This window comes from Microtus ochrogaster, chromosome 21 (genome assembly GCF_000317375.1).
Source record: "Microtus ochrogaster isolate Prairie Vole_2 chromosome 21, MicOch1.0, whole genome shotgun sequence".
NCBI classification, from domain to species: domain Eukaryota; kingdom Metazoa; phylum Chordata; class Mammalia; order Rodentia; family Cricetidae; genus Microtus; species Microtus ochrogaster.
The window spans coordinates 4,901,990-4,929,084 of record NC_022022.1 but is presented as its reverse complement, the minus strand read 5'-3'; the positions used below and the strand labels follow the sequence as shown (position 1 = coordinate 4,929,084).

At 48.5% G+C, this 27,095-nt stretch overlaps 1 protein-coding gene across 2 annotated transcripts in view; it reads right to left on the bottom strand.

Annotated features, from left to right (window-relative positions):
- Pdzk1 (PDZ domain containing 1) overlaps positions 1-27,095 on the bottom strand; it is a 54,729-nt gene that overhangs the window by 8,417 nt on the left and 19,217 nt on the right. Inside the window, exons 1-5 of one of the 2 annotated variants that reach the window (XM_005357057.2) lie at positions 25,817-25,865; positions 5,875-6,086; positions 4,573-4,822; positions 1,586-1,722; positions 306-501 (exon numbers count right to left, since the gene is read on the bottom strand). In XM_005357057.2, coding sequence (XP_005357114.1) covers positions 306-501; positions 1,586-1,722; positions 4,573-4,822; positions 5,875-6,084 — 793 coding nt within the window. In that variant the 5' untranslated portion in view covers positions 6,085-6,086; positions 25,817-25,865. Of the gene's footprint in view, positions 1-305; positions 502-1,585; positions 1,723-4,572; positions 4,823-5,874; positions 6,087-25,816; positions 25,866-27,095 lie in introns of those variants that run through there. The other variant, XM_013349872.2, reaches the window with a different exon arrangement.

The following is a 27,095-nucleotide window of genomic DNA, read 5'->3' as shown; positions in this document are numbered from 1 at the left end:
GCCTTCCACTGAAGGTTACGTTGGCAACATGAGGTCACAAAACATTGGGGTGTTTACACCCCAGGAATCAGCAAATGCTCTGAATTGGGATTTCTTTCAGAGAGCCAAGTTAGTCTATGCAGATCCTAAATCCGGCCTGACTACTCATTACAGAAACCGAGACTCCAGCGTCAGGGACGATGGAGCTCTGCCTGCTACTCCCCCCCCTCCCCCGCCCCACAGCTCGCCCGTGGGACTGGAGCTTGATGACCCAGCACTGAGAATGAGGGACTCGGGGACTCGTGGTCTGCTGTCCTGTGTCTCACCTTTCTGTTCAGGGCTGGCCCTCAGGTAGAATCCGTAGCCATTGCTTCCCTTCTTGATCACCACCACCCGGGGCTGATGGGGCAGCAGGTTCAAACTGGCCGTTTCCCTCTTGAATTGTGTCTTCTGCTCACTGTGACACTTGGCGGTCTCCTTGTCCACCAGGAGGATCACGACCCTGTTCCCTGCCTTCTTCACCTGCAGCAGTGCACACAGATGAGGGGCAGGGGCTGCCACAGACCACGCTGGCAGGAAGGCTGCCTTGCAGTGCAGAAAGCTCGGGGTACACAGCCTGAGCACGGATGTTTGAGTAGCTCCCCCAGCCTGACTGGTATTTATCCATCTACTGGGAGGGAAACCAAGCAGGAACCCAAATTCTCAGAGCCCAGAAAGATGTGCGGGTGAGAAGGGCAGGATGGCATTTTAGAAAAGAAATAAGGGTCAGCTCTGTCAGGTCATCCTACTGAGAGGGTGATCAGTTTTCTTTTTCTTTCTTTCTTTTTTCTTTTCCTCTCTTTTTGAGACAGGGTTTCTTTGTAGATTTGGAGCCTGTCCTGGAACTAGCTCTTATAAACCATGCTGATCTCTAACTCACAGAGATCTGCCTGCCTCTGCCTCCCAAGTGCTGGGATTAAAGGCATGAGCCACCACCGCCCGGCAAGGTTGGTCGGTTTTCAAGATTCCATCTTGACCTCGACAGGAGAGCCCTGTTCTGGTGCCAGCATGCTGTGGACCTTCCAATATCTGGCCGGTACAGTTTGATACCCATGACTGCCCACAGGATGGAAATCACTAAAAAGCTTTCGTGCAGTTGTTCTGTTTCGAGTAGTGATGAAATCTGTCCCTTGCCACCCACACCACCACCCAGAAGGTACCTAGAAGATCCATTTTTGTGCAGTACCCTCGTCAGTCACTGAACGACACAACCATCCACAGAGGGCAAATAGTACTAGGCCTCATCTGTGCTCTTTCTGCCTCTGCACATATATCCACGATAGTTGAACTTACAAGTTGAACACAGTGACTAACAATAAATAATAAGTCCATTATAACACTGTATTGTTAATAGTTAATAGTTATTTGAACTTATGAACTGTCTATTTCTGGAAATTTCTATTACTTTCACATGGGGTTGCTACAAGCAAATGTAAAAATAGAAACAAGTGGGGTGGGGGGACAGAGCCCTGTTAGCACCGTCCGCCCCACCAGGGACTCTGTGAAAGGAAGTGGGGGGACAGAGCCCTGTTAGCACCGGAGGTGAGAAGTGCGCCCTTTAGATTACCTTCGCCACCACTTCCTCGTGGCTGGCGTTCTCTACATTTTCTCCATTTACTTCAATCAAGTAGTCGTTGGCCAGGACACCCGCCTTCATGGCCACTCCTTGGGGTGTTATGTCAGTCAGGTACACACCCTTTTTACCTGAAGAAGAGTTGGAGAGAGATTCAGTTGCCCAGAAAAGCTACACACCTGGCGATGAAGAGTTCCCCCTGGATACCTTCAGAGCGGCCTCACATCACCATCGGCCTGCACTCTCAACTCAGTTCAGCTCCCAACACAAGACTGGGCACTGCTGTTACCCAGCATGGGTCTGCTGGTGTGAAGAGCAATCCTCAGCCTGACTTAAGGAAAGGCAGGACTCCCAGTGACAAGCCAGTGAGATGGCGCAGAGGGTGATGGCAGCTGATGCCAAGTCTGACGACCTGGGTTCAATTCCCAGGTCCACAAAGTGGAAGACCAGAACTCCTGCAAGTTGTCCCTTGATCCCCACCGCATTTAGCATGGCATATGCACACTCAGACAGACACACACACACACCCCAATGGAAATTTTAAAAATTAATGTCTGGCATTGGCAACTTGAACCAGAAACTACTGCTCCATACGCTTATCTTGGCATCTGTAGGATTCGATCCACTCCGCTCCTTCCCCTTTCAATGGAACCATCACACGCTGCTGGAGTCCATAAACCTCCCCTGCAGCTGGGTCGAAGGAAGGAGGATGAGGGAAAGGATCACATGTGTGGCTTAGGTGCCAACCCAAAGAAGTGCTAGTAACTCTTTCTAGACGCCAGCATTTCTGTCTGTTCCGAGGGCAGCTTTATGCGGCCACATGCGTTACTTGTAAGGAGTAGGAGGACCATCAGCTCAGCTTCCTCGAACACTTTAACAGTTCCCATATGCCCATTAGAACCCACGGATGGCACCTTTGGGCCAAGGATCAGATCATGCCTCCCTGCGGCTCTCTCTGGAACAGAGTTAGAAGCACCTGTGATGGGGCTCTCCAGCTCTAGCCTTGTGGTACCTGGGTGCTCCATGCTCCTGGTCACACGTGGCTGTGCTGAACTAAATTCCATGATGGGAAACTCCTCACCACCCCTAAAAGGTAACAAAAAGCCAGACCTTTCCTTGTTCTGGGCTCAGAGATAGCTCTAAAGGTGACTTCTGAAGAGGCTGCTCTAACCCCACCCCCAACATCCTTCTCATGTTCATTCACTCATTCATTTTCTCATCTCGTTCATTCACTCATCCATTCATTTTCTCTCTCTTCAGGCTTCAAGGGGAAGCCTGCCCTTCCCTTTCAGACCCCACCATGTTTGACTCTCCATATACTGTGTTATCCGGTGTTCCCCGCCCCAGCCCCCATCACGGCCTCAAGGCCCTCTCTCACTCTAGTAAACCTGAGTCCTGAGGCAATTATGTCAGCTTCCTCTCCAAACCAATTGCTGTTTGGTTTCTTTTACAGCCACCATTATCTTAGTTTGTCATGAAGAAAAGTTCTCTCCACACAGCTGACAAACTGCCTTGCTGCAGGAGTCAGCACAAGTGCCAATTGAGTAGACTGAATTTTGACTCTATCTGTGTCTGTGGATGAACACGCACTCACGCGCGCGCGCACACACACACACACACCATACCATGCTTGTGGAGGTCAGAGTTGGTCTTCTCCACCAAGGGGGGCTCTGGGGATTAAGCCCAGGTCATCAGGCTGGGCAGCCAGCACCTTTACCTACTGAGCCAGCTCACCAGTCCCCTGCCTTTGTTTAACACTATTTTACCACTAATATATTTCTAAGAAATATCAAGGTTCTCTGGCCCTCAACACCACTGGGTTTAATGGTCCAGATGTGAGGACTGTCTCTCATGGTTTTAATTTCTATCTCTTGCTAGAGGTCATGTAACCTCTGAAAACCATTTTAAACTGTCAACTGGTCTTCTCTATCTTCCACCAAACATGACCGGCCATCAGTCCTTTCCAGTCCCAGAGAGAATGTGGGCAGGAGCAACACTAGCTGTAAGTAATGATCAAACACTCACCTCATGGCTCTTTCTTGTAATAAACCTAATTTCTGAAAGGCAGTTATATATCAAGATATTTTCTGGACCTACCAACCTCTTCTGTTCAACAATTAAAGATGGAGCCAGGCAGCTAGCATGACTCCTGATTCTGGCCAGTTTTGCAGGGGTAAACAAACACTAAAGAACTCCAGGCGACAATACAGCATGGTACAGTCCTCTGAAACCACAGAAACAGGACCTCTAGGACTTCCCGAGGACTGGGGATTCTCAAGTATATCCTTTGCAGCATAGGTCAGGGACACAGCTTGGGACAATTGAGACTGGGCTTCCACTGAGAGTACTCTAATGTCACAGGAGAACAGGGTTTCCACAGCAGCTCCAGCAGCCCTGGGGTTGTAACATGGCAACAGATGCTCAAATATTTGTTGACTAAGTGAATGACCACTTGGCTTCTCTGGGCCATGAAAGAGGTATCGGTCTCACTCAAAGGTAACTGAAAAACCTCGTCCCCTCCATCTTCACCCTAAGGAAGCTAGAAAAGAACAATGAAGCCAGGCGATAGCGGTGCACACCTCTAATTCCTGAGCTCAGGAGGCAGGGGCAGGCAGATCTCTGTGAGTTCAAGGCCAGCCTGGTCTACAGCGTGAGTTCCAGGACAGTCAAGGCTGTTACATAGAGAAACCCTGTCTTAAAAAACAAGGGAATGTGAACAAAACAATGAAGAAGCACCAAGCCCTAGAACCCCGGCCTCAGGGCCAGCCTGGCAAACACTAGGGAAGGAGTGCCCAGCTCCCCTCTCAGGTCTTGCAGCTGTCCAGTCCAGAGCTCTCTCTGCACAGCTGCAGAGAAAGGATTCATGCTGGAGACGAAGGAAGAGAACGGCATTGCTGTGGGCATTCATAGCCACTGCAGAGAGACTGTCAGTAACAGCATCATCTTCCGGGAGGCTATTGCTCAGCCCACCCCAAGCTCACCTTGGATGGTTTTCAGAGAGAAGCCGAAGCTGTTGCCCTCCTTCACCAGGTAGCAGAGCCGTGGCTGGGCGCACGTCTCCACTGCCCCATTCATCACAGGGCCTGGTTTCTTATCGTTCAAAGCCGGCTCCTTCTGGCTTTGGCCTAATTCTTTCAAGTCCACCTGTGTTTTTACAGCCTTCTCATAGGAGTCTCCATCCAGGACGAGCAGAGTCACGGAATTCCCACTCTTTCTCACCAGATCCACCACCTTCGAAGAAAGGGGAAGTGGTCAAAGGATACCATGTCCTGGTCACCACCCTCCTGTCCCCATCACCTGCAGGAGGAGGATGTGTATCACGTGTCCCTAAAGGTCTGGCAGCTGACCTGATACCCACACCCTAAGCAGAGGAGTACCAGACACCTTCATCCCCACACTCCCAATATGTATGTATGTATACGTGTATACATACATACACATACACACACACACACACACACACACACACAGCAGAGGATTAGACCGAACCCTGGCACCGTGGGAATCTAGGAAGTCCTTACAAGGACTGGTCTTTCCCAGAGATGAATGAATGCTCTAGATCAGTGGTTCTCAACCTGTGGGTTGCGACCCCTTGAGGGATTGAACAACACTTCCACAGAGGCCATGTATTAGATATTTACAATTCCTAACAGCAAAACTGCAGTTATGAAGTAGCAACCAATATAATATGGTTGGGGGCAGCACAACATGAGAAACTGTGTTAAAAAGGTCTCAGCGTTAGGGAGGTCAAAAGAGCACAGCGGAGCTTCTCGGGTCTGGGGTGGCGTGGTGCAGCAAAAGGGGAATGATGGCGAAGTGGGGTGAGAACTCCCTCTCCTGTATAGTCACTGCACGAACGTGAAGAAGCTACGTCACCTGCACGTGGCTGCCTCGTCTATGCAATCGCGCACCTCACAGGCTTGTGCTGAGGGCTGTAGCTTATTCAGAGAAAGCTGTATAGCATGCAGCAAACAGGCAATGCATATTTGGCCTGACACTATTACATAATAAGTTTTTAATTGATTAATCAGTTTTAGAGTAGGGACATGCCATGGCACAGGAAATCAGTTCTCTCCACCACGAAGGTCCCAGGGACTGAACCCCTCGGGTCATCAGGCTGGCCACATAATACTTTCTACAGGTCTCAGTTCATCATAAGCAATTAGACTGCCTGCCATGAACCAGGGGCATCCAGAGGAGAACCAAGCTCCACTGATCCCCAAACTCAAAGTGCACAGAGATGTGGAGCCGAAGAGGTATCTGAACCCTAAGTGTCCATTCACCTGCGCATGCTCTTCCTTGTCAACAAAGACACCGTTGATCCTGAGTACTCTGTCCCCATCCAGGAGCCCTGCCTTCTCTGCTGGGCTCCCCTTCTCAATCACCCGGACCAGGTGGCCATCGGTGTCCTTCTCAATGCGCAGGAAGAAGCCATAGTTCTGCCCTTCTTGTTTGGACAATTTACACTCTCTGGGGTTGAAGGTGGAGGCCATTTCTGTGATGAAAAGCAAATGGGTAAATCCACAGACAAGGAAATCCGATTGGAGCGTGAAACCTGTTTCTCTGCTTGTCCGGTTCTGTTCTGTTGTGTTCAGTGCAGCAACACCAGGGCTCCAGGGAATCTTTGCACAGACCATGTTCACGATTTCCAAACACATTCCCCAAGAATGGCCTTTTCACTCTCATTTCAGACCCATGTGTTCAACTGAGCACTTACCACAGGTACTTTAGCTTCAGTAGCTCCAACCACACTCACCTTTGTCCTCTGACCCAAAGAGGTTCAGTCTGAAAACGTGATCCAGGAGGTTTAGGAAGCCAAGTCTACCTTATTTTAATTACCAGACAGAATAATAGACTTCCTTGGGGCATGTGCTGGGGTTGGTGGTGGTGGTTGTAGTGATGGTGTGTGTGTGTGCGCGCGCACACGCTTGCACATACACACGTGTAGAAATCAGAAGTGTTGTCAGGTGTCTTTCTCAATCCCTCCCCATCTTATTGAGACAGATTCTCTCAATGGACCCAGAACGCACAGCTCTGACTGTAGTAGCTGGCGAGCAGGTCCAGCTGTCCTCCGTCTCTGCCTCTTCGGCGTGAGGACTGCAGACACACACCACAGACTTTCACAGGGTTTGTGGGGCTCCAAACTCCTGTCCCGGAGCTCACACAGCAAGCGCTTTAATGAACAGGTCTGTCTTCCCAGCCCCCAGAAGTTTCCTTAAGACATTCTCAGACCTGTACTCTGCCCACATCCACCTCCGAGAAGCTCACTTGTGCTCACGGTATCTGGTGAGTCTGTCAGCTTCTAGCTCGTGAATAAGACGAACTACACGCTGCCTTTCAAATCTGGAGAAATAGCTTTTTCATAATTATATTTTTAAAACAAAATGTTCTGCGGGGTGTCCTTCTGAATACGTGTTGATTTTATTGGTTGATGAATAAAGCTATTTCAGCCAATGGCTTAGCAAAGTCAAGCCAGGGGGAAATCCAAACAGATATCTATATATATATATAAAGAGAACAGGCAGAATCAAAGAGATGCCACATAGTTGCTGAAGGAGTAACATCATGCCAGTAAGCCACAACCCTGTGGCATGCACAGATTAATAGTAATGAGTTAATTTAATAGTAATTAATAGAGTTTCTGTGTAATTATTTGGGTCTGGGCAGCTGGGAAACAAAAGTGCAGTCTCAATCTACAAAAATGTTGTGTATGTCATGCAGTGTGAGAGCTAAGAGATGCAGGACAGCACAAGGAAGGGGCTTGGGGAAGAAGGAATGGGCTGGGGAGAAAGAGGACCAGCTCCATGGAGAAATGAATTCCCAAGAAGAGCAGGGAGGGGGAGAGACGGGGAGGGAGAGAGGGGGAGAGGAGAGAAGCCAGGCCTCTGAACATGCTAATCGTGTTGGTGATGCAATTGAAACAATGGCATGCCCCTGGCTGGTGCAAACACAATCAGAGCACACAACAAGAACATGTGAAAGAGGGTCTTGGGAAGTAGGGGTTCAGCAGCAGAGGACAGGAGGGTAACCAGGAGACTGATCAAAATACAGGACATATACACCTGAAACAGTACATGAGATTGGGAGGAAGGGACGAAAATGGCTGTGGGTGGTCCCGAAGTTTCTAGTCAGAGTAAGGAACCCAAGAAAAGATGCCAATGGCAGACTAAGGGCTCTCCCCACCCCCACCCCCATAAGGCCATTTCTGTCTTCACCCATCCTGCTCCTCATGTTTTGCCACTACAGGGGAAGAGCCTGGGTCAACCAGAAGAGAAAAGGAACAATGTGTGAACAATGGTTGGGTCCTCACTGCTAAGGGAAGTAGACCCACTGCTAGGGCTCCAAGGCCTCCTGCTCAGCCCTGTGTTTTCAGAGGAGAGTGGGAGTGGGGGCAGCCCAGCAAAAAAGGGCCGAGGTGGCTGCGGCCAGCTCCTTCCGTTGTCTTCAGGGCACAGCTCCTGCTTGTGAGCACATCCCTTTGCTCTGGAAGGACAGGAAGAGGTGACTATATAAGACATGAAGGGGCAGAATGACGAATAGACAACAGTACGCTTGCAGGCTCCCTAGAGGCCTTGCTGTGGCCACTCAATATGCCGTTAGGCCTTGGTTCCCACAGAGCAGGGCAGAACGAGCAGACAGGAAGAGCTCCACTACCTGTGGCTCTGTGCCTCAAGCTCTCCCTTCTCTCTCTGCAAAGCTGAGCGTAAAAATTTCTGTGGTCAAAAAAAACCCCAAGAAATGGCCCCATCAGGCACCAGGAGGAGAGAAGAGTGAAGCCGCGGATAAGGGTGGTTGTCCTCACAGCTTGGGAGAGCACAGCAGCTCCTCACATCAAAGGCACAGCCCGGAAAGGGCCCCTGGGGAGGAAGGAGCCAAGGGCAGCCAGCACCAGCCGGCTCTCCTCACTTGCCCACCTCTAGTCTTGTTCTGACTTTGGCTTCTGAGCTGCTCGTTCTGCTCAGCCTGTGCACACCATCTGTTTCCCAGCACATGCAAGCTACTCTCTAGACCTTGTCAGTTTTGAGCTCCACAGGGCTGGAAAGCCTTGAAGGCTTCCGTCATCCCTCTTAGTTCCTCCAGGTAAACAGTGGGCAGCCTCATCCACAGGCTTCCAATTCAGAATGTGCCTGTACAGCCAGAATAAAGGGTGCTGGGTTCTGTGCATTAATCAAAAGAAGCGGCTGTGTTTTTGGTCGACAGATGAATGTTTGCTTTTAAGGCATCTACCTTAAAACTCAGCTGTCTCACACCCTGGGTTGGCCACCACAGGATCCCTCCTTTCTTCCTCTGTAGGCCAAAGAGAAAATGTGAAATCCCTCCCCACTGGGGGATGTTTTCCCATCTCCCTGGAGACCCAAAGGCCCGACAGGCCAGAAACACGTGAGTTTACTCTTTCTTGGCACAATCTCAAGCTGTGTCTGGTTTGGGCGGCTGTTCAGAGCTTCTAACAGCCAGTCTGAGAACAGTGAGACCCTGGCTGAGGCTTTGAAGAGACCAGGTCACCGTTTTTTCCCACGGCTATGGCTAAAGTCAGGGTTAGAGCCAGCTCAGAGAAACAGCAATTCTGAAAAGTCACATGCCTACAGGGAGAGGTCAGCGCTTCTAGCTCTGTCCACTTCCTGCCATGCCTGCCATTACAGTGACCCAGTCACTAACAGATTAGTGCTGTTCCCTCCACCAGCAGGTATTCGCCACATAGATTAGTGGATACCATCACCCCAACCAAGCCACCCAAAACTCCAAATTCCTGGTCTTACATGGGACCCCCTGGGCAGAAACCTCTTTCCGTTATAGTATTTAAGAGCGTCAATTCACTTTAGCTCCATTATTCCACCTCCATTCCTCTTTTTTCTAGTCCACCTCCTGGTTTTATGTAGTTCCTGCATCAGTCAGGGCCTCAGGTCTGTGTTGCTGCTTCATGGAGATGTCTGGACTCCGAGCTTTGACCTAACCAGGACACTGGGCTTAAGGATCTGTTTCCTGTTTCTTCAACCCCCAGCTCATCTACTTCTTGATGAGGAAATCTGAGGGCCAGGCCTTGGTGGTGGGTGTGTAGGTAATTAGTGAAGACTTAGAGATCTCTAGAATATCCCAAAGCGGCTCTATTCCCAATTATCAAAATACTGGAGATGAAAGGAAGCCATGACTCCTGTCTGAACTGACAAGGAAAAGTCAATTCTTGGCAACCAAGTTGTTTGTGTGTGGAAAAATAATAAAGTCTCTGGCCAGGCAGACAGCAAGAATGAAGGCCCTGGCCAGGTAGACAGCAAGAACCAAGGCCCTGGCCAGGCAGACAGCAAGAGCCAAGGCCCTGGCCAGGCAGACAGCAAGAGCCAAGGCCCTGGCCAGGCAGACAGCAAGAGCCAAGGCCCTGGCCAGACAGACAGCAAGAGCCAAGGCCCTGGCCAGGCAGACAGCAAGAGCCAAGGCCCTGGCCAGGCAGACAGCAAGAACCAGGCCCTGGCCAGGCAGACAGCAAAGGCACAGAGGTGTTTGTCCATCACTCTTTCTGATAACATTACTCTCACCTTCAGACTTCATTTTCTTCCAAACAATTAGATTCTTCCTCTCAAGAGTGAATGATACACCGAGGTCCAGAAGAAAAGCTCAGAGCATTTTGCACATTAGGAAGGCGAGAAAATGAACACAGATGCGTTAGGAGGCTCTTCTGCCAGGGGTCAGAGTAGAAAAGCAGACACTGACAGGGCCAGAAGACAGCTCCCGAGCCCAGGGCCCAAACAGCCAGCAGGTCCAGCTTAGATGGCCTCAGTTCGTGTGTCTGAGGCTGGAAGCTGACAGACTGTCCACTGAGGGCTATTTGGAGGAAGGTAAGGAACTGTTATCACTGTTCCTGCTGGGAGTGGGTTTGTAGGAAGGCCTGTCTGTCCTGTCAGACTGCTCCATGCCAAAACTCCATCTGAAGCCTCTGTTCCAAGATAATGTTTCATGTGGGTGGAAATGTCCTACTAAGAAATGTCACAGGCTTGAATGTGCATGAGCCAACCCAGACCAAAGTGGGGAAAGAGGTATTTAAAGCCCTTTAAACATCAGCTGCGTGATCTCCTGAAAGGATTTGAAAATCTTAGCTTCAGTGGAAACCTGACAGGAGCACAGACTATGCTCCAGACAGAGACAGGAACGTGGGATTCCCCAAAACATTTCAGGCTCAAAAGCACAAGAGCCTCTCTGTGAGTTCGAGGCCAGCCTGGTAAACAGGACTAGTTTCAGGACTGCTGTTACACAGAGAAACCCTGTCTTAAAAAACAAACAAACAAACAAAAACAACAAGAGTCAGGTCACATAAGGGTTCAGAGCTGAGTGTTGGCTCTTGCCTTTCGAGCGTGAGGACCTGAGTCGGATCTCTGGTGTGGTGGTTTGAATAGGAATGACCCCCAAAGACTCAAGTGTTTGAATGCTTGGTCCATGGGGAGTGGCGCTATTGGGTATGGCCTTGTTAGAGTAGGGGTGGTTTTGTTAGAGGAAGCATATTACTAGGGGTTGGGCTTTCAGGTCTCAGAAGCTCAAACCCAGGTTCAGTGGTTGACTATCTCTTCCTGCTGCCTGCCGGTCCAGATGTAGAACTCTCAGCTCCTTCTTCAGCACCATGTCTGCCTGCATGCCGCCATGCTCCCCTCCATGATGATAACGGACTGAACCTCTGAACTGTAAGCAGCCCCAATTAAATGTTTTCTTTTATAAGAGTTGCTATGGGGACAGTGACTTCATCCAGAGCAACCCCAGGCAGCAACCTCTGCAGGAGCAGGTACAAGGGAGCCACCACACAAGGAGCAGGCCGGAGCCAGAGACCTCAGCTGGAGCAAGTTTTAGCCATGGACCTCCGCAAGGGTAGGTCTGAGCCAGTGACCTCTGCCAGAGCAGGCCCAAGGCAGCAACCTCAGTGGGAGCAGCCCCAACCAGGCAACCTCCTTGGGAGAAGGCCCAAACATCCCTGGGTTCGCAGAGCCCTAGCACAGAGCGACCCCCGGAAACAACCAGTGACCTCAGGGGTAACTGGAACCATGGTCCTGACTGTACCATGAGGAGCAACCATCTGAGCCTTGGATCCACTGGCACCTGGAAGATTGATTACCAGAGTCACAGACAGCCCCAACTACATCAATCAGAGAAAAGAAGGGTTGACAAGATAAGAACACATTCAACGCCCCAAAGATCAACATGACGCCAACAAAAACTAGTGGCCCTAAAACAGCAAGAACCAAATATAGATGAAGCAGAAGAAAATGGCCTAAAAAATAACTTTAGGAGAATGTTTGAAGCCCTTAAAAAAGAAATGAAAAATTCCCTCAAAGAAATAGAGGAACAGGCAAACAAAAAATTGAAAGAAATCAACAAATCCCTTAAAGAAAACCAAGAAAAAAACAATTAAACAGATGAAAGAAACTATTCAAGACATGAAAACCTTAATAGAAACAATAAAGAAAACACAAACTGAGGGAATTATAGAAAAGGAAATTATGAGAAAATCATGAATCACAAATGCAAGCACAAACAGCAGAATACAAGAGATGGAAGAGAGAATCTCAAACACTGAAGATACAATACAAGAAATAGACTCACTAGTCAAAGAAAACATTAAATCTAACAAAAGCTTAACACAAAATATCCAGGAAACATGGGACACCATGAAAAGACCAAACCTAAGAATAATAACGTTAGAAGAAGAAGAAATCCAACTCAAAAGCACAGAAAATATATTTAACAAAGTCATAAAAGAAAACTTTCCCAACCTAAAGAAAGATATGCCTATGAAGATATAAGAAGCTTACAGAACACCAAATAGACTGGATCAAAAAAAGTCCCCTCGCCACATAATAAACAAAACACTAAATATACAGAATAAAGAAAGAATATTAAGACCTGAAAAAGAAAAAGGCCAAGTAGCATATAAAAGCAGACCTATCAGAATTATACCTGACTTCTCAATGGAAACAATGAAAGTCAGAAGGTCCCAGTCAAGCGTTATGCAGACATTAAGAGACAATGGATGCCAGCCCAGAATACTATACCCAGGAAAGCTTTCAATCACCATAGATGAACAAAACAAGATCTCCATGACAAAATGAGATGTAACCAATACATAGTCACAAACCCAGCCCTACACAAAGTACTAGAAGGAAAACTCCAACCCAAGGAAGTTGGCTAAATTCACAATCACACAGACAATAGATGATCTCACAGCAGCAAATCACAAAGAAAGAAAAAACACACACACAATAACATCACCAACAACAAAAACTAAATTAACAGGAGATAGCAATCATTGGTCATTAATATCCCTTATATAAATGAACTCAACTCACCTATAAAAAGACACAGGCTAACAGATTGGACACAAAAACAGAATCCATCCTTCTTCTGAATACCAGAAACATACCTCAACCTCAAAGACAGACATCACCTTAGAGTAAAGCATTGAGAAAAAAAATCCAATCAAATGGATCCAAATATCAATCCACACACCTATGAACACCTGATTTTTTGACAAAGAAGCAAAAAATATAAAATGAAAAAAAGAAAGCATATTCAATAAATGGTGCTGGTGTAACTGGATATCAACATGTAGAAGAATAAAAATAGATCCACATCTATCACCATGCACAAAACTCAGGTACAAATGGATCAAAGACCTCAACATAAAGCCAGCCACACTGAACCTCATAGAAGAAAAAGTGTGAAGTACACTTGAACACATTGGCACAGGAGACCACTTCCTAAATATAACCCCAGTAGCACAGACACTGAGAGAGACAATTAATAAATGGGACCTCCTGAAACTGAAAAGCTTCTGTAAAGCAAAGGACACAGTCAAAAAGACAAAATGACAGCCTACAGAATGGGAAAAGATCTTCACCAACCCCACACTGAACAGAGGTCTGATCTCCAAAATATACAAAGAACTCAAGAAATTGGTCATCAAAAGAACAAATAATCCAATAAAAAATGGGATACAGACCTAAACAGAGAATCTAAAATGGCTGAAAGACACTTAAGGAAATTCTCAACATCTTTAGAGAAATGCAAATCAAAACAACTCTGAGATTCCATCTTACACCTGTAAAAATGGCCAAGATCAAAAACACTGATGACAACTTATGCTGGAGAGGTTATGGGGTAAAGGGAACACTCCTCCATTTCTGGTAGGAGTGCAAACTGGTACAGCCACTTTGGATTTCAGTGTGGCGATTTCTCAGAAAATTAGGAAACAACCTATCTCAAGATCCAGTAATACCACTTTTGAGTATGCTTAATCATACCACAAGGACATGTGCTCAATTATGTTCATAGCAGCATTGTTTGTTATAGCCAGAACCTGGAAACAACCTAAATAGCCCTCGACCAAAGAACAAGTAAGGAAAATGTGGTACATTTACACAAAGGAGTATTACACAGCAGAAAAAAATGACATATTGAAATTTCCAGACAAATGAATGGATCTAGAAAACATATTGAGTGAGGTAACCCAGACCCAGAAAGACAACTATCATATGTACTCACTCATAAGTGGCTTTTAGACATAAAGTAAAAAAAAAAAAAGAGTTGCCATCATCATGATGTCTCTTTGCAGCAATAGAAACCCTAAGACACCTAGGACCCCCTGATATGATAACAAACATTTGCAACCCCAGAGCTGGGAAGGTGGAAACAGGCAGAATCCTGGAGTTCATCAGTCAGCCACCTGCTCCAGACCAGTGAAGGGCTCTGCCTCAAAAAAAAAAAAAAATCACTGAAGGTTAGCCCCATCTCCATATGCACACACTCATACATGTGCACGGCACATGTGCTTACATGCCAAAAAGAAAAATCTATTTTTTTGTCTAATTCCTGTGAGCCTCTGCCTCCCGCGTGCTGGGATTAAAGGCAAGCGCCACCACTTGCAATCTTTTGTTGTTGTTTGGTGGTGCTCAGGTTCAAACCCAAGGCCCAAGCTCTACCAAGAAAGGAGCTAAGTATAAGTAGCAAACCCTAGAGACGTAAGATCAAGAGTCAGAGCACCCTCTCCTCGCCCCTGGGAGTTGTCCAGCCCCACCCAAACATGCCAGCTGCCTCCATCTGTGAGAGAGACAGGGCAATCAAGGCTATAAAAACCCAATGGCCATCAGGTGTCACTAATGGGAACAAATCGTGCCTGTGAAGACCCAGTGCTGGGCTAGAGAGAAGCCCCAATGGTGAAGAGCACGGCTGCTCTCCCAGAAGACCTGGGTTCAGTTCCCAGCACCCACGTGGCAGTTCACACCATCTGCAGCTCCCGTTCCAGGGGAGCTGATGCCCTCTTCTGGCCTCCAGGGACATCAGGCATGCGTGTGGTACACACTCAGACGTACATGCAGGGGAAATAGTCACACACACACACACAAGATGAAATGGTTCGGTGACAGGTATGGGGTACAATCTCAGGGCTCACGGCCACCCACAAATTAGATCTCAATCCCAGTTGCCCTTTAGAATCACCTGCACAGAGTCATACAAATAGATACTTAGTCCCCACCTCACATCTTTGGGCACAGACTTTGAGGCAGACATTCAAAACTAGCCTTTGAAATCACGCCACGGTACTTGACTCCTTTCCCCCTCAAGGACAGTTCTCCTGGGTCACAGAAGAATGTCATGCTTGGATGAACTATTAACGTTACCCAGAGCTCACCCTCACCTTTACTCCCTTAAGAAGCCCTGGAGACAGTCTGGCTGCGAGAGGCCCTTGGTCACCCTAGCAGTCCTCAAGATCCAGCTCTGTCTAGGGTGCGTGCCTGATCACAGTGGCTGGAGCCACCGTGTCTGTTGTCTTCCTCCCCCCTCGACAGTTCCGAGCAGTTCTGAGTCAGGCAGACATAGACTCAAACAGTTGAAAACTATGTTTAACCTCTGGATTTTGATAGAATTCTGATGCTGGCCCCAAACCTAACTGCCTTAAGAGCTAGGCAGGCTTTGTTGTGCACACCTTTAATCCCAGCACTCAGGAGGCAGAGGCAGGCAGAACTCCGAGTTGAAGGTCACCTGGTCTGTGTAAGGCATTCCACACTACGTAGGGTTATTTATTAAGACCCTGTGTTGCAGGGGGAGCTAAGGACACGCCTCCTCCCTCACCCAGCTGCACTCAAGTCTGAGAAATCCAGCCAGCCTGAGGAAAACTGACCGCTGTAGCCCGACTTCAGCTTCTTGCCACACCCCAGTCTCTTTCTCCTCCGTAAAGCTCCTCCAGTCAGCGTGCTCAGGAAGGGGATGTCTGTCTAGAATGGCGAAAGTAACCCCTTCAGTTTTCCACTAAACATCAAGAGAACTCACTACCCTACACCCAAGTCACGTGATTGCACCATGTCCACCCTATACTAACATATAAAGCCCCCAGTTCTCAAGGGACTTCGGGGTCAGTTGAGTCACAGGAAATGGCTGGCAGAGAGATAATTCCCAGAGGCTGGAGAGATGGCTCAGTAGTTCAGAGCACTCACTGGCTGTGCACGCAGAGGATCTGGGGTTCAATTCCCAGCACCCACATGATGGTTCACAACTGCCTGTAGCTCCAGTTCCAGGAGATCTGACACACTCTCCTGGTGTCCATGGGCCACAGACATGCATCTGGCACATAGACATATATGCAGGCAAAATAACCATACACACGAAATAAAAGGAAAAGAAAAAATAATATTTACCACTACAAGCAAAGTATACATGTGTAAGAGGTACACGTTGGGACAAATTAAGGAATACTTCATGAATTAATGAGGATTTGGCTTTGACAACAGATGGCCAAGATTTCAGTGGCATCTGAGGTAGAGGGAGGCTGTTTCAGACAGAGTGGTCTGCTTACCAGGCCAAAGTCTGTGGGCATGCTTAAGGAGGAGCTCAAAATCAAACCAAAGAGAGCTTGCTGGTGGCAGACATGGAAGAACTTCATGTCCAGCCCACGGTATCTGGCCGTGGCCTGATGGCGCAGGGCCCACTCGGCATGTTTAAACAGAGGGACAGTAAGGTTAGAGTTGGGCTCGGGACGGATTTGGTGGAGTGGACTGGAGCAGACACCCTGGAGGCAGGCCAGGAGGAGGCTGTCGCAGTGATCACAGAGGCGATAAGGGCCTGCCTTGGCCTAGAAACTGGCAACAGAATGGTTGTCACAGAAAGGGGCGGGTGGCGGACCTAAGCAATCGGCTGCATTCATTCAACCCTGTCCTTCGTATTTCTCCACGCTGAGAGGCGTCAGACAGAGCAGGTGCAACAACAATGAGGTATCACGATGCGTCCCCTGCCAGGACAGCTTGCAAGGAGGAGCTGCGGGAATGAGCCCGTGGTACCCAGGCCACATACTTCTCCCCTGCTCCCTGCTGACTCTCCATCCCGTTTCAGCAGCCCTGTCACCTGCCTCCTGAAGGGTGACTCAAGGACACCAGCATGCCACAGTTTGACAGGCACGGTGACACGCAGTTGTGATAGCCATGTTCGGAAGGCTTATCAGGAAGAGTATGAGCGTTTGTGGCCGGCCTGAGCTGCATAGTGAGACCTTGTTCCATAGAAATACGATGGTACAATTGAGGAACGGGGTAGCAAAGTCGGGTTGCGGTGGGTTTAAATCAGGGCACAGCTCCGGTAGCTCTGGTGATTGGAACCAGAGTCCTACTCCAGGGCGGTGTGCGTGGGTGTGCCAAGTGAAGCCCCATGGGGAGACTGTGACAGGAAGAGAGATTAGGATAAAGCCTCGGGGAATTCCTAGCAAAAAAAAAAAAAAAAAAAAAAAATCAGCAGAAAGCCCAGGCTATGGTGCCATGCCGAGAGGAATTCCAACCTCAGACACATACCAATGCCAAATGATGCCAAGAACAAACCCAGGGAAGGCCACCAAGCCGAGACACCAAAAGGCCAGAGAAGCACAAGGGTACTGAACAACAGAGACACAGACACGAGTCGGAGCAGAACAATGGCAGCCGGGAAAGAAGCTGACACTTGCTCCCTTTCGTTGTTGCTGTTGTTCTGAGACGAGGTCTCACGTAGCCTTGGCTAGCCTAAAACTCACTAGGTAGACCAGGCTGACCTTGACCTGCTTGTCCCTGCCTTCCTAGAACTGGGATTCAAAGGCTTGTGTCACCACGTTCAGCCCACTGTTTTCAAATGTATTTTTTTTAATTTTTATTTTTATATGGAAGGGTGTTCTGCCTGCATGTGTGTCTACCTGTACACCACGTTCACGCAGTGCTCTTGAAGGCCAGAAATGGGTGTCAGATCCCCTGTGACTGCAGATACAGATGGCTGTGAGCTGCCATATGGGTGCTGGGAATCAAACTCAGAGCCTCCAGATGAGCAATCAGTGCTCTTAACCAGTGATCCATCTCTCCAGCCCCAGCTGCTCCCATCTTAAGAAAATTGTCAGCATGAGGGATGATATGGAGAACACAGGAAGTGAGTTAGCTCTGATGAGACAGAATACTCTGCCAGTGAACAGAGAGAAGTAGGGTACGGGGGAGGCGGGGCAGATGATGAAGACGACAGAGACCATTTCAATCCATCCTGAGAAGTAGCTGGAGAGGTAGAAAATCGGGAACTTTGGGAATGTGAAGCCAAAGTGTCACATCAAGATACACAATGGAGTCAAACAGATAATCCAGAGAAGACTATGGCTGGGCAGACAGCCACCACAAGGGAAGACATGGCGAGCTAAGCCTGCCCATCTCTCAGAGGACTCTGCAAGTCTAGGTTTGTATAAAATGCTCTCGTTTTTAAAGATTTTGCATCCATCTCAAACTTTTAAGAAAGAATATGGAAAACCCAACCAAACAGAGCCCATGGGTTGGCAGCCTGTGCAACCATGTCTGGAATGTCACAAGCAGTATTACTTCACTGTAGGGAACCAGGAAACAGGTTTAAATAATCATGGATCCTATATAGAAAATACAGTTCGGTGAGCGTTGGCGTTTTCACCATAATGGACGCCAGGAGCAGGGAAGGGATGGGGGTGCCAGCCAGCAATGCACCACGAGCTTGTCATGCCGGGGTTCTTGGACATGGCCACCAGCATAAAGAAAAATGACAGAACTAAGAGTATCTTTCATCCTAGCTGGGGTTTGACTTTTAAAAGCAGGAGGCTGGCTGGTGAGGATTCTAGCCTGAGGATCAGCCCAAAGCCAGGTGGTAGAAGGCAGAACCAATGTGAACTAGGAGTGAGAAAGAACCAGAAAAGTGGGAGCAGGAAGTGGGGAGGAAGGGCAACCTAAGGCGGTATTCTCTAGGTGAATAAGGAGATGTCCAGGACAAATGACCAAACCCTTTTCCCTAAGGTTTATGAAAACAGAAAAGCCAGCCCCACTGTGCCAAAAGGCACAGGTAGAAAAGCCCGGAAATGGATGTTCCCTAAGTCCCAGCGCCATCATTCTTTTCCAAGGAATCAACTTGCTGTTGGTGATTTAAGGGATTGATTCAATTGATTTTTTTTTTTGTCAGTAGTTAGTGGGAGGAAAGGATTGAATGTATTTTCAATTCAATAGGGAACCTTTTCAGAGACAGAACTTTATTGTGTAGTCTAGGCTGTCCTTGGACTTAGGGATCCACCTGCACGTACCTGCTTCCCAACTGCTGGCCTTAAAGGCAACACACAGCTTCAACAGGGAACTCTTAATTTGTGCCCATTTTGGGAACCTAAGAACAAGCCAGAAATGCCCAAATACAGACACCAAACTTGAGGTAGGAGAGGTTGAGAGGTCATGAAGGTCCCTTAGGACAGACTAGTTCCTGTCCAGGGAGCCCATAGCCACAGTCATGCGCAGCTAATAATGTGTGCTTTTCTCTCCACCTCCACACGACATTCTACTTGGGTAGAGCACATTAGGAAGGAGCAGAGTTAAACCTAGATCTATCTAGTTTTGAATCCCAGGTCACCCCTTGCTAACCGTGAGGGTGTAGGTGAAGATAGTGGTACCTTTGATGGAGACAGTGGTGCTCCAGATGATGTTAAAATCTCCGGAACAGGGGCTGGAGAGATGGCTCAGCGGTTAAGAGCACTGGCTGTTCTTCCAGAGGACCCGGGTTCAATTCCCAGCACCCACAGACAGCTAACAACTGTCTGTAACTCCAGTTTCTGGGGATCTGATACCTTCACACCAATTCACATAAAATAAACTTAAATTATGCCCACGCCACAGGAGCCATTAGCCCTGACCTCTGGTGGGAGACCTGACACCCAACACAACGGCATTTGCTGTGGGGAAGAGTGGGGACTGGCGAATGAGCAGGCACCATGATCATCCGGCAAGGCCAGAGGTTCTCCTTCTACTCTCTCCTGATAGTCTCCGCAAAGCTAATCTTAGCCGCTGGGAAGAGCAGATGCCTCTCTTCCCAGGGAACCGCTCAGACAATGCTGAGACTCACCGTAACCTGGGAGTATCTGTCAGTCTGTGTATCAAAGGCTCCAGCAGAGCCTCCAGACTGAGCTGAAGTTCTCAGCATAGTCCCAGCCAGAATACATGAGCTCAAAGTGGAAGCCAATAACCAGGGACCTGCAGAGCCCAAGGATGGAGGAGCTGGAGTGAGTGAAACCCTACTTTATACACTATCTGGGCCACGTGTGGACCATGGTCACCAGGGAGTACTCAAGGAACGAGTCCACTCAACCAGAAAGCATCATCAAGTTTCCAAAGATTTGATAAAGGACGTAGGATCAACAGGAACTCTGCCTATAGGTGGGAAAATGTGGGCTCTGGCCAGCAATTGGCTCAGGAATGACAGCCCCAAGGACTGCCTTCTTTGTGTGTTTGCTGGTCTGGGTGTGGCAGGACTTTTACATGAGCGTGGTAATTCCCTACTATTAGTCACACGTACCGGGTTTCACCTGCATCTTATCTAACAGTAATTAGAAATCAATTGTGTGATAGAATTCCAGGGATAGCAGAGCGTCTCCCCTAAGGCACCTATACAAACACCTGCTTCAGGAAGCAGTTTTACTGAAAGATAAGGGCTCACAGGTCAGCTGGTGAATAATGTTTAACCTGGTCACTGAGCCTGTAGAAGGATCCTCCATGATATAACCCAGGACAGAAGCATGATCGAACCAATTGTCCGTCTCACTGAGGCAGAAGCGGGTGGGGGAAGCAGGGCCTATCTGGCCACATCGAATCTAGCCCTGATTCACCTTCACTGACCTCCATGACTGTCAGAAAACCTGTGCACATCAGTGAGAAGGGAGCTAACACTCCCACGAAGTTAAACCGGGTGCAGCAGCCAACGCGTACCTGAGAAGATCACTCATCCTTGCATCCGCACACACCTATGTGACCCGAAAAAGTAGAAGTCACCAGACTTCTGTTAGAAAAAATATAGTTGGTGGGCATGTGGGGGTTAAGTCCAAAATTGCAGACAGGCTGTGAATTCCCGATGTGGTCAACCCCGGCAAAGGGCTTCCCGCATCCACATCCCTCTCTGGCAGAGCCTCGCGCAGGCTGCTTCTGCAAAGGCCATTAAATGAAACCATGGTGTGTGGCTGGAGAGACGACTCAGCAGTTAACAGCTCTTGCTGTTCTTGCAGAGGACCCGAGTTCAGTCCCAGCACCCACATGTGACTCACAACCATCTGTAATTCAATTAACGTCTTCTGAGTCCCGTGGGCAACCAGGCACATACGCAGTGCATGTACATACATGCAGGCAGAATGCCGAAACACGAAACATAAGCAAACTTTTAAAGAAAAAGGAAGGAGGCGTACTGTAGCTCAGCTCACACTGACAAGAGGATTTCTGGCAAGCAAGAGATTTCATCCTTCAAAAACCACTCACCTGGCCGGGCGGTGGTGGCGCACGCCTTTAATCCCAGCACTCGGGAGGCAGAGGCAGGCAGATCTCTGTGAGTTCGAGGCCAGCCTGGTCTACAAGAGCTAGTTCCAGGATAAGTGCCCAAACTACAGAGAAACCCTGTCTCGAAAAAATCCAAAAAAAAAAAAAAAAAAAAGATTTTGATGCAGGTAGCAGATCTTAGGCCGCCAAGGCTCCTGCTTTGAAAAGCAACACCTGTGGACATTCAACCAGTCAAGTATATTTACATGACTAATCCCAAAACAGAAGGGAAAGGGAGGCCCTAAAACATAGGTTAGCTAACTGTCCCTCCCCATTGTGACAGTTGCTGTTTGGTCTTAGCTGGGGATAGATTTAAAATGCAAAGAATTCACGGAGGCATTCCATGGAGAATTATCTAGAGAATAGTGATGACAGGCCCAGGAAGTAATTTTTATCTCTCTTTTATGATAAAGAATAAAATTTCTTTATCAAAGGTCATTTGATCTGCCGGTACCTAGTATCCTCCGTACCGCAGGCTCCATAAATGATATTTTGTACTGTATGGTTCAAGGCCCTCCACAATTTAATTGCTTACCTAAGAGTTTCAGGGGCTGGGAGAGAGGTGGAGTTAAAATTGTGAGAACACGGGAGAGGATGCCCTCACACTGTTGATGGGATTAGTACCCGAAACAGCTAAGGCCTCCTGGAGGTCAGCTGCAATGAGGGTTTCTCCCAAAAGCAGTGCCACACTTGTCTTGGTGCAGGATCTCATGCAGCCCAGTCGTAAACCTTACCTTCAGCTGCAGACTCTTTTGCTTCTCCCTGACTAGCGACCAAAGGTGTGTACAGCCACACCTGGTTTATGTGGCACTGGGGACCAGGTCCAGGGGCTAGTGTGTGCTGGGTGAGGACACTACCCAGCTCCTATACTTGCTGTTCTACTCCTTACATTTTCCATATGCCTGATCTATTAGTGGAGTCCTCCTGCCTCTAGATAAACTTTCTGACCAGTCTTCAAAAGTAGAGATTCCTGCTGAGGCATCAAGCATGTGTTGCTCCTTCTGAGGACCCAGGTTCTAGTTACCTCACTACCCTCTGCTGCTCCTCAGGAAAAAAAAAAAAAAAAAAAAAAAACTGGTCTCTGCATGACCACCCACGCCCAGCCTGCCCTTTGCTCATGCCACAGGCTCTGCCTGGGTTCCCTTCCCCAGTGCTGACTACCCGTTTATAGGAGGTGCTAACTAAACACTTTTTCCATGCAGATGAATTCAGGACCTTCCCAGGTCCAGGTCAACATTCAAGTCCTTGCATGACTAGCATATTCTGTAGGTCACCCTGCCTCCTTAAGCACCTTCTTTATGTCCATCAAGGTACATTTAGCACCCACAATGAGGCAGGTGTCAGGCTCAACTGAAATTAGACAAGACATTGTCCTACCTCCAGAGAGCCCAGAATCCAGTGGAGAATCCAGTGGAGAGCGTCACAAAACACACCTACGAGCACCAATACAGCGGCTAAGAGTGAAAGTGTGCTGTTGTTAAACACGTATTGAATCCTTTCTATAGCTACTTGCTACTTCTGAGTACGGGATGAAACCTAACGAGTCATTTCTCGTGGAGTGGGAGAGACTCTAGATGGCTAAGTTGGTTTCAGCTGGTTAGATATGCCGAGCCTAGACTTGGATGTGAGGTCTGGACTCCTTTTACTTCCCAGCCTCAGAGGCTACACTGCGCTTTGGGATCTTGTAGGTAGAGTGGAAGGAGCAATAAGTCTCCAGGCAGAAGAGCACACATGTCTTCATGGAACAGCGAATGTTTCAGAATCACCTCAGTGCATATTCAGGAAAAAGGAAAGAAAACAGGTCAGGTTAGACAGTGAAGCGCCCTGGACTCAGGCCTAAAGATTACAGATGCCATTTCAGTCGTTTGCATCAGCATCCCCGTCAAGATAAGCTGCCTGTGGAGAAGGCAAGCTCCTTGTGGTATCTTCATGCTCCATAGGTATTCCGTACAGCTGGTGGGAATCCCATGAGCTAGTCCTGTTTGGGTTGCAGGTGTGGGAGATGATGTTTCTGTTGTTTTTGTTTGTTTGTTTGTTTTGTTTTTAACTTTTGGTTTCTACGGTTCCACTCAGCTTTATAAGTACAGTTATTTGTTTCTGGCCCAGGCTCAGGTATTGGTTGTTTCAAACATAGAGAAACCTCACAGCAGCTATTAAGTAGGCAAGACGTCATCCTTCCTACCACAAACCTCTTGTCGCTGCCAGGCGTCCTGTGTTCTCTGGAATCGCACACAGAACAGGGGAACTAAAGATATCATGATATGGCATGTAAGATGCATTGAGCATTTAAGTTTCCCCACAGCTAAGAACTGGGCCCCACCACACACAAGTGAGAAAGAAACAGAGACTCAGAGTAACACCCACATCGCACCTGGTCCCAATGCCTGCGCTCTTCACTCCCTGCACCCTAGACAAGGGTTTTTCTGTGCAGCCCTGGCTGTCCTGGAACTCACTCTGTAGACCAGGCTGGCCTCGAACTCAAGAGATCCGCCTGCCTCTGCCTCCCAGGTGCTGAGATTAAAGGTGTGTGCCACCACCGTGCTCTTAACCACTTGTCTAGAATGCCAACCGGGCAAGAAGATTAAGGAGAGCTGGGTGGTGGTCTCTCCTGAAGAACCAAGGAAAGGACTCGCTGAGGAGCTTGAGGGAATCCTGTCTACCTCCGTCTCCTCTCGCCCATCTTCTATACAAAACTGAGTCGTTTAAACTAAGATGTGAGTGGAGAGGTCCATTTCCACGTTCAGACAGCCTGACAGGGAGTCCAAGCTCCTCAGCCTCCTCTCCCCAGGAATAGCTGACGAAAACAACCCACGACCCAGCTCCCTTCCCTCCACCCAAACATGTAAGCATCTATTCTGAGTCAGGTCCTGAGTTCAATTCCCAGCAACCACATGGTGGCTCACAACCACCTGTAATGAGATCTGGTGCCCTCTTCTGGCCTGCAGAGATACACACAGGCAGAATATTGTATACATAATAAATAAATAAATAAATAAATAAATAAATAAATAAATGAATATTAAAAAAAAAAGATCATGACGAGATGGAGGGAGGCTGGGTTTTGGAAGTCCTTCTTGGAAGGTAACATTTGAAGTCATCCTCAAGTCACAAGGAGCCCACCTTCAAAGCACAAATCCCCTTATATGGAAAAGGCCTTAGCCAACATCAAATGTCAACTCTTTTTAGTTTGGGGTAAGAAAACAGACTCAGTGACGCCAAAAGACTCATACAAGGTCTCCAGCAAACTGCATGGATGCCGCTTCCCACTACTCCACGGCTCAGTTGGATACACTCATCTGAAGAGTAGGCATCTTAGATTTGGACTGTCAAGTCCCTCAGACACATTCACGTTTATAACTTTATTTTCAGAACAACCCTTGGGAAATGATGCCCAACTTTCCTTCAACAAATAACGAAACTGAGGCAAGGCATGTATCTAATGACCTGTGATCAATGATCTAACACCCTTAGCCCCTGGTTTCCCAGACCTGTGCTCCCTCCCTCGGGTGAGCAGCAGCTGCCTACCAAGTGGCCTAGGACTCACAACAGCAACAACAAGCCCATATGGCAGGGACCACACAAGAGTCAATTATGAGAACAGTGTGCTCGGCCATAACACACAAATTCAAAGTCCCTGATTTGTTTGTACAGGAAAGACTAGTCAAACCGTGGCCTGAAGCACTCAGGGCCCTGTCACTTATGGATACAGGATGACACTTTCTACACCAAAGCCCCCGTGAGAGTCTTTTTAGATATAGTTATAGACCAGCAATCTTCAGAATTAGTGGGCCCCTAGGGAGAGGTCCTGATGCTCCGGAAATGAGTTCCTCCCAAAATGCCTAAACACAGAAGAATCTGGGGGAACGTCAGAGTAACACAGACATTTCAGGTTCACCCAAGACACAGAGATTGAGAGATGCCCCAGAGGGAGACTGAAGGACCTGAGTTTCCACTCAACCAGCCTCACGGTAAAGGGTTAAGCACTGGCCTGGGAGGTAGAGAGGCGGCGTTTATTTTGACTAGCCAATAAGTTTAAGGGCTAGCTGCCCTTACACCCAAAAGGCTTGAGTAGTGGTCTCAGGAAAAAATTTCCTGGGCCTATGAGGTCTGTGGTTTCTCTCTTGGCTGTGCATCTTATACAACACTCCCCAAAACCCCGTCACCCCATCTCGTACAACCCCAGGAAAGTGAGCAGCTCACCTTGAGGAGTTAGGTAGAGCCTAACTAGCCCTCACAACCCCAGCAGAAAGAGCTGAGAAACCCCAGGAGACAGTCTGCACCCCTACACTTGCCCTCCTGCCACCACCAAGGGCCTCAACCCCTCCCCAAAGTCACTTGCTAGGAAAAAGAAAAAGGAAACAGCATCTCAGGCCAGATGGCAGGTTCCAGAAGCCATTCTTACCTATGAGAGAGGGAGCCACCGGGCCACTAGGAATTCTCTCTGCGGCTAACACTACTAGTCTTGGAACTTACTGGACTTTGGACAAAGATTGATTTAAAAGCTGATGTATTTAACAGGGACCTGTGGTCTGAGTTCAAGCGACCTCTGTCCCGCTCCCTGCCAGCTGGAAACCCTCAAGATCCTTCAGCCAAAAGAAGCCCTGCCCGCACCCCAGCCTAACAATGTGGGGAGTAGGAGGGCTTATCTGTGCTCCCTCAGGACAACAAAGTGGGGAGCAGAGGTGAGGAAGGGCAGATGGGGAGGAGGTGCCTCTGCCTTTCCAGTTCTATCCAGTGAACAGAGGTCTGGGTCTTACCCAGCTAATCCCCAATCCCAGTAGGAATCCCACGGCCCCTAGCCCAGGGTCAGAGTTGGGGCTCATCACCAGCCACCTTCTGAGGCCATCCTGAGAGCAGGGCACTGCACCTCCTGCCCAGGAAGCCACCAGCAGGCTGATAAAGCCTCCGAGAGACTGCAAAGCCCCTGTTTACCGGTCCTGCCTCCCACTGTGCCCGCACTTGCCTGCTTGCTGGACTCAGCAGCAGCAAAGCCAGCACCCTCCTGTCTCCCGCTGGCTGATACCTGAACTCCTCTCCACACTCTGCAGCCTCTCAGGAAGGCGGCCGGGCAGTGGACAGCGTTTTCACAAGTTCCCCTGTGGGCTGGTGCCGTGCAGCAGCTGATCTCTATCAACCGCACCCACACAAACCATCCTCACCTGGATTCCCAGCCCACACTCCTAATCCAGGGCAGGAGACGGCTCACAGCAGGAGACAAAGCAAGCCCTAGGCTGTGGACCGGATGGCCTCACCTCTCTCCACTCACGAAGAGCCAGCCATTAGTTTGCCCTGGGTCTTGGCTTTGCCCTCAACCCATGTGTGACCGAAGCCAGTGGGTAGCATTTGAAACTGGCCAGCATCAGAGCCACTCCATCAGACCCAGCTGCCTTCCATCTTTAGGCCATATTCTCTTGACCGCTAATATAACTTTCAAAGCATCAGGGTGCTGTACATTTAGGATATGAACCCCCAAGTTGAAACTCTGACTTGCCAGATTCCAGATGTTTGATCTGGGCTGATTCTCTTTCTTACAGTGTTATGGGTGGAACGCAGGACACACACAATAACAATTACAAAATTTTGATTTTGACCTGAGTAATGCAAGAACAGCATAAGTTCTTCGCTATAGATCTACAGATCTCGTAGGGTTATCTCTTATGTGCCCCTCAAGGCCTTACATT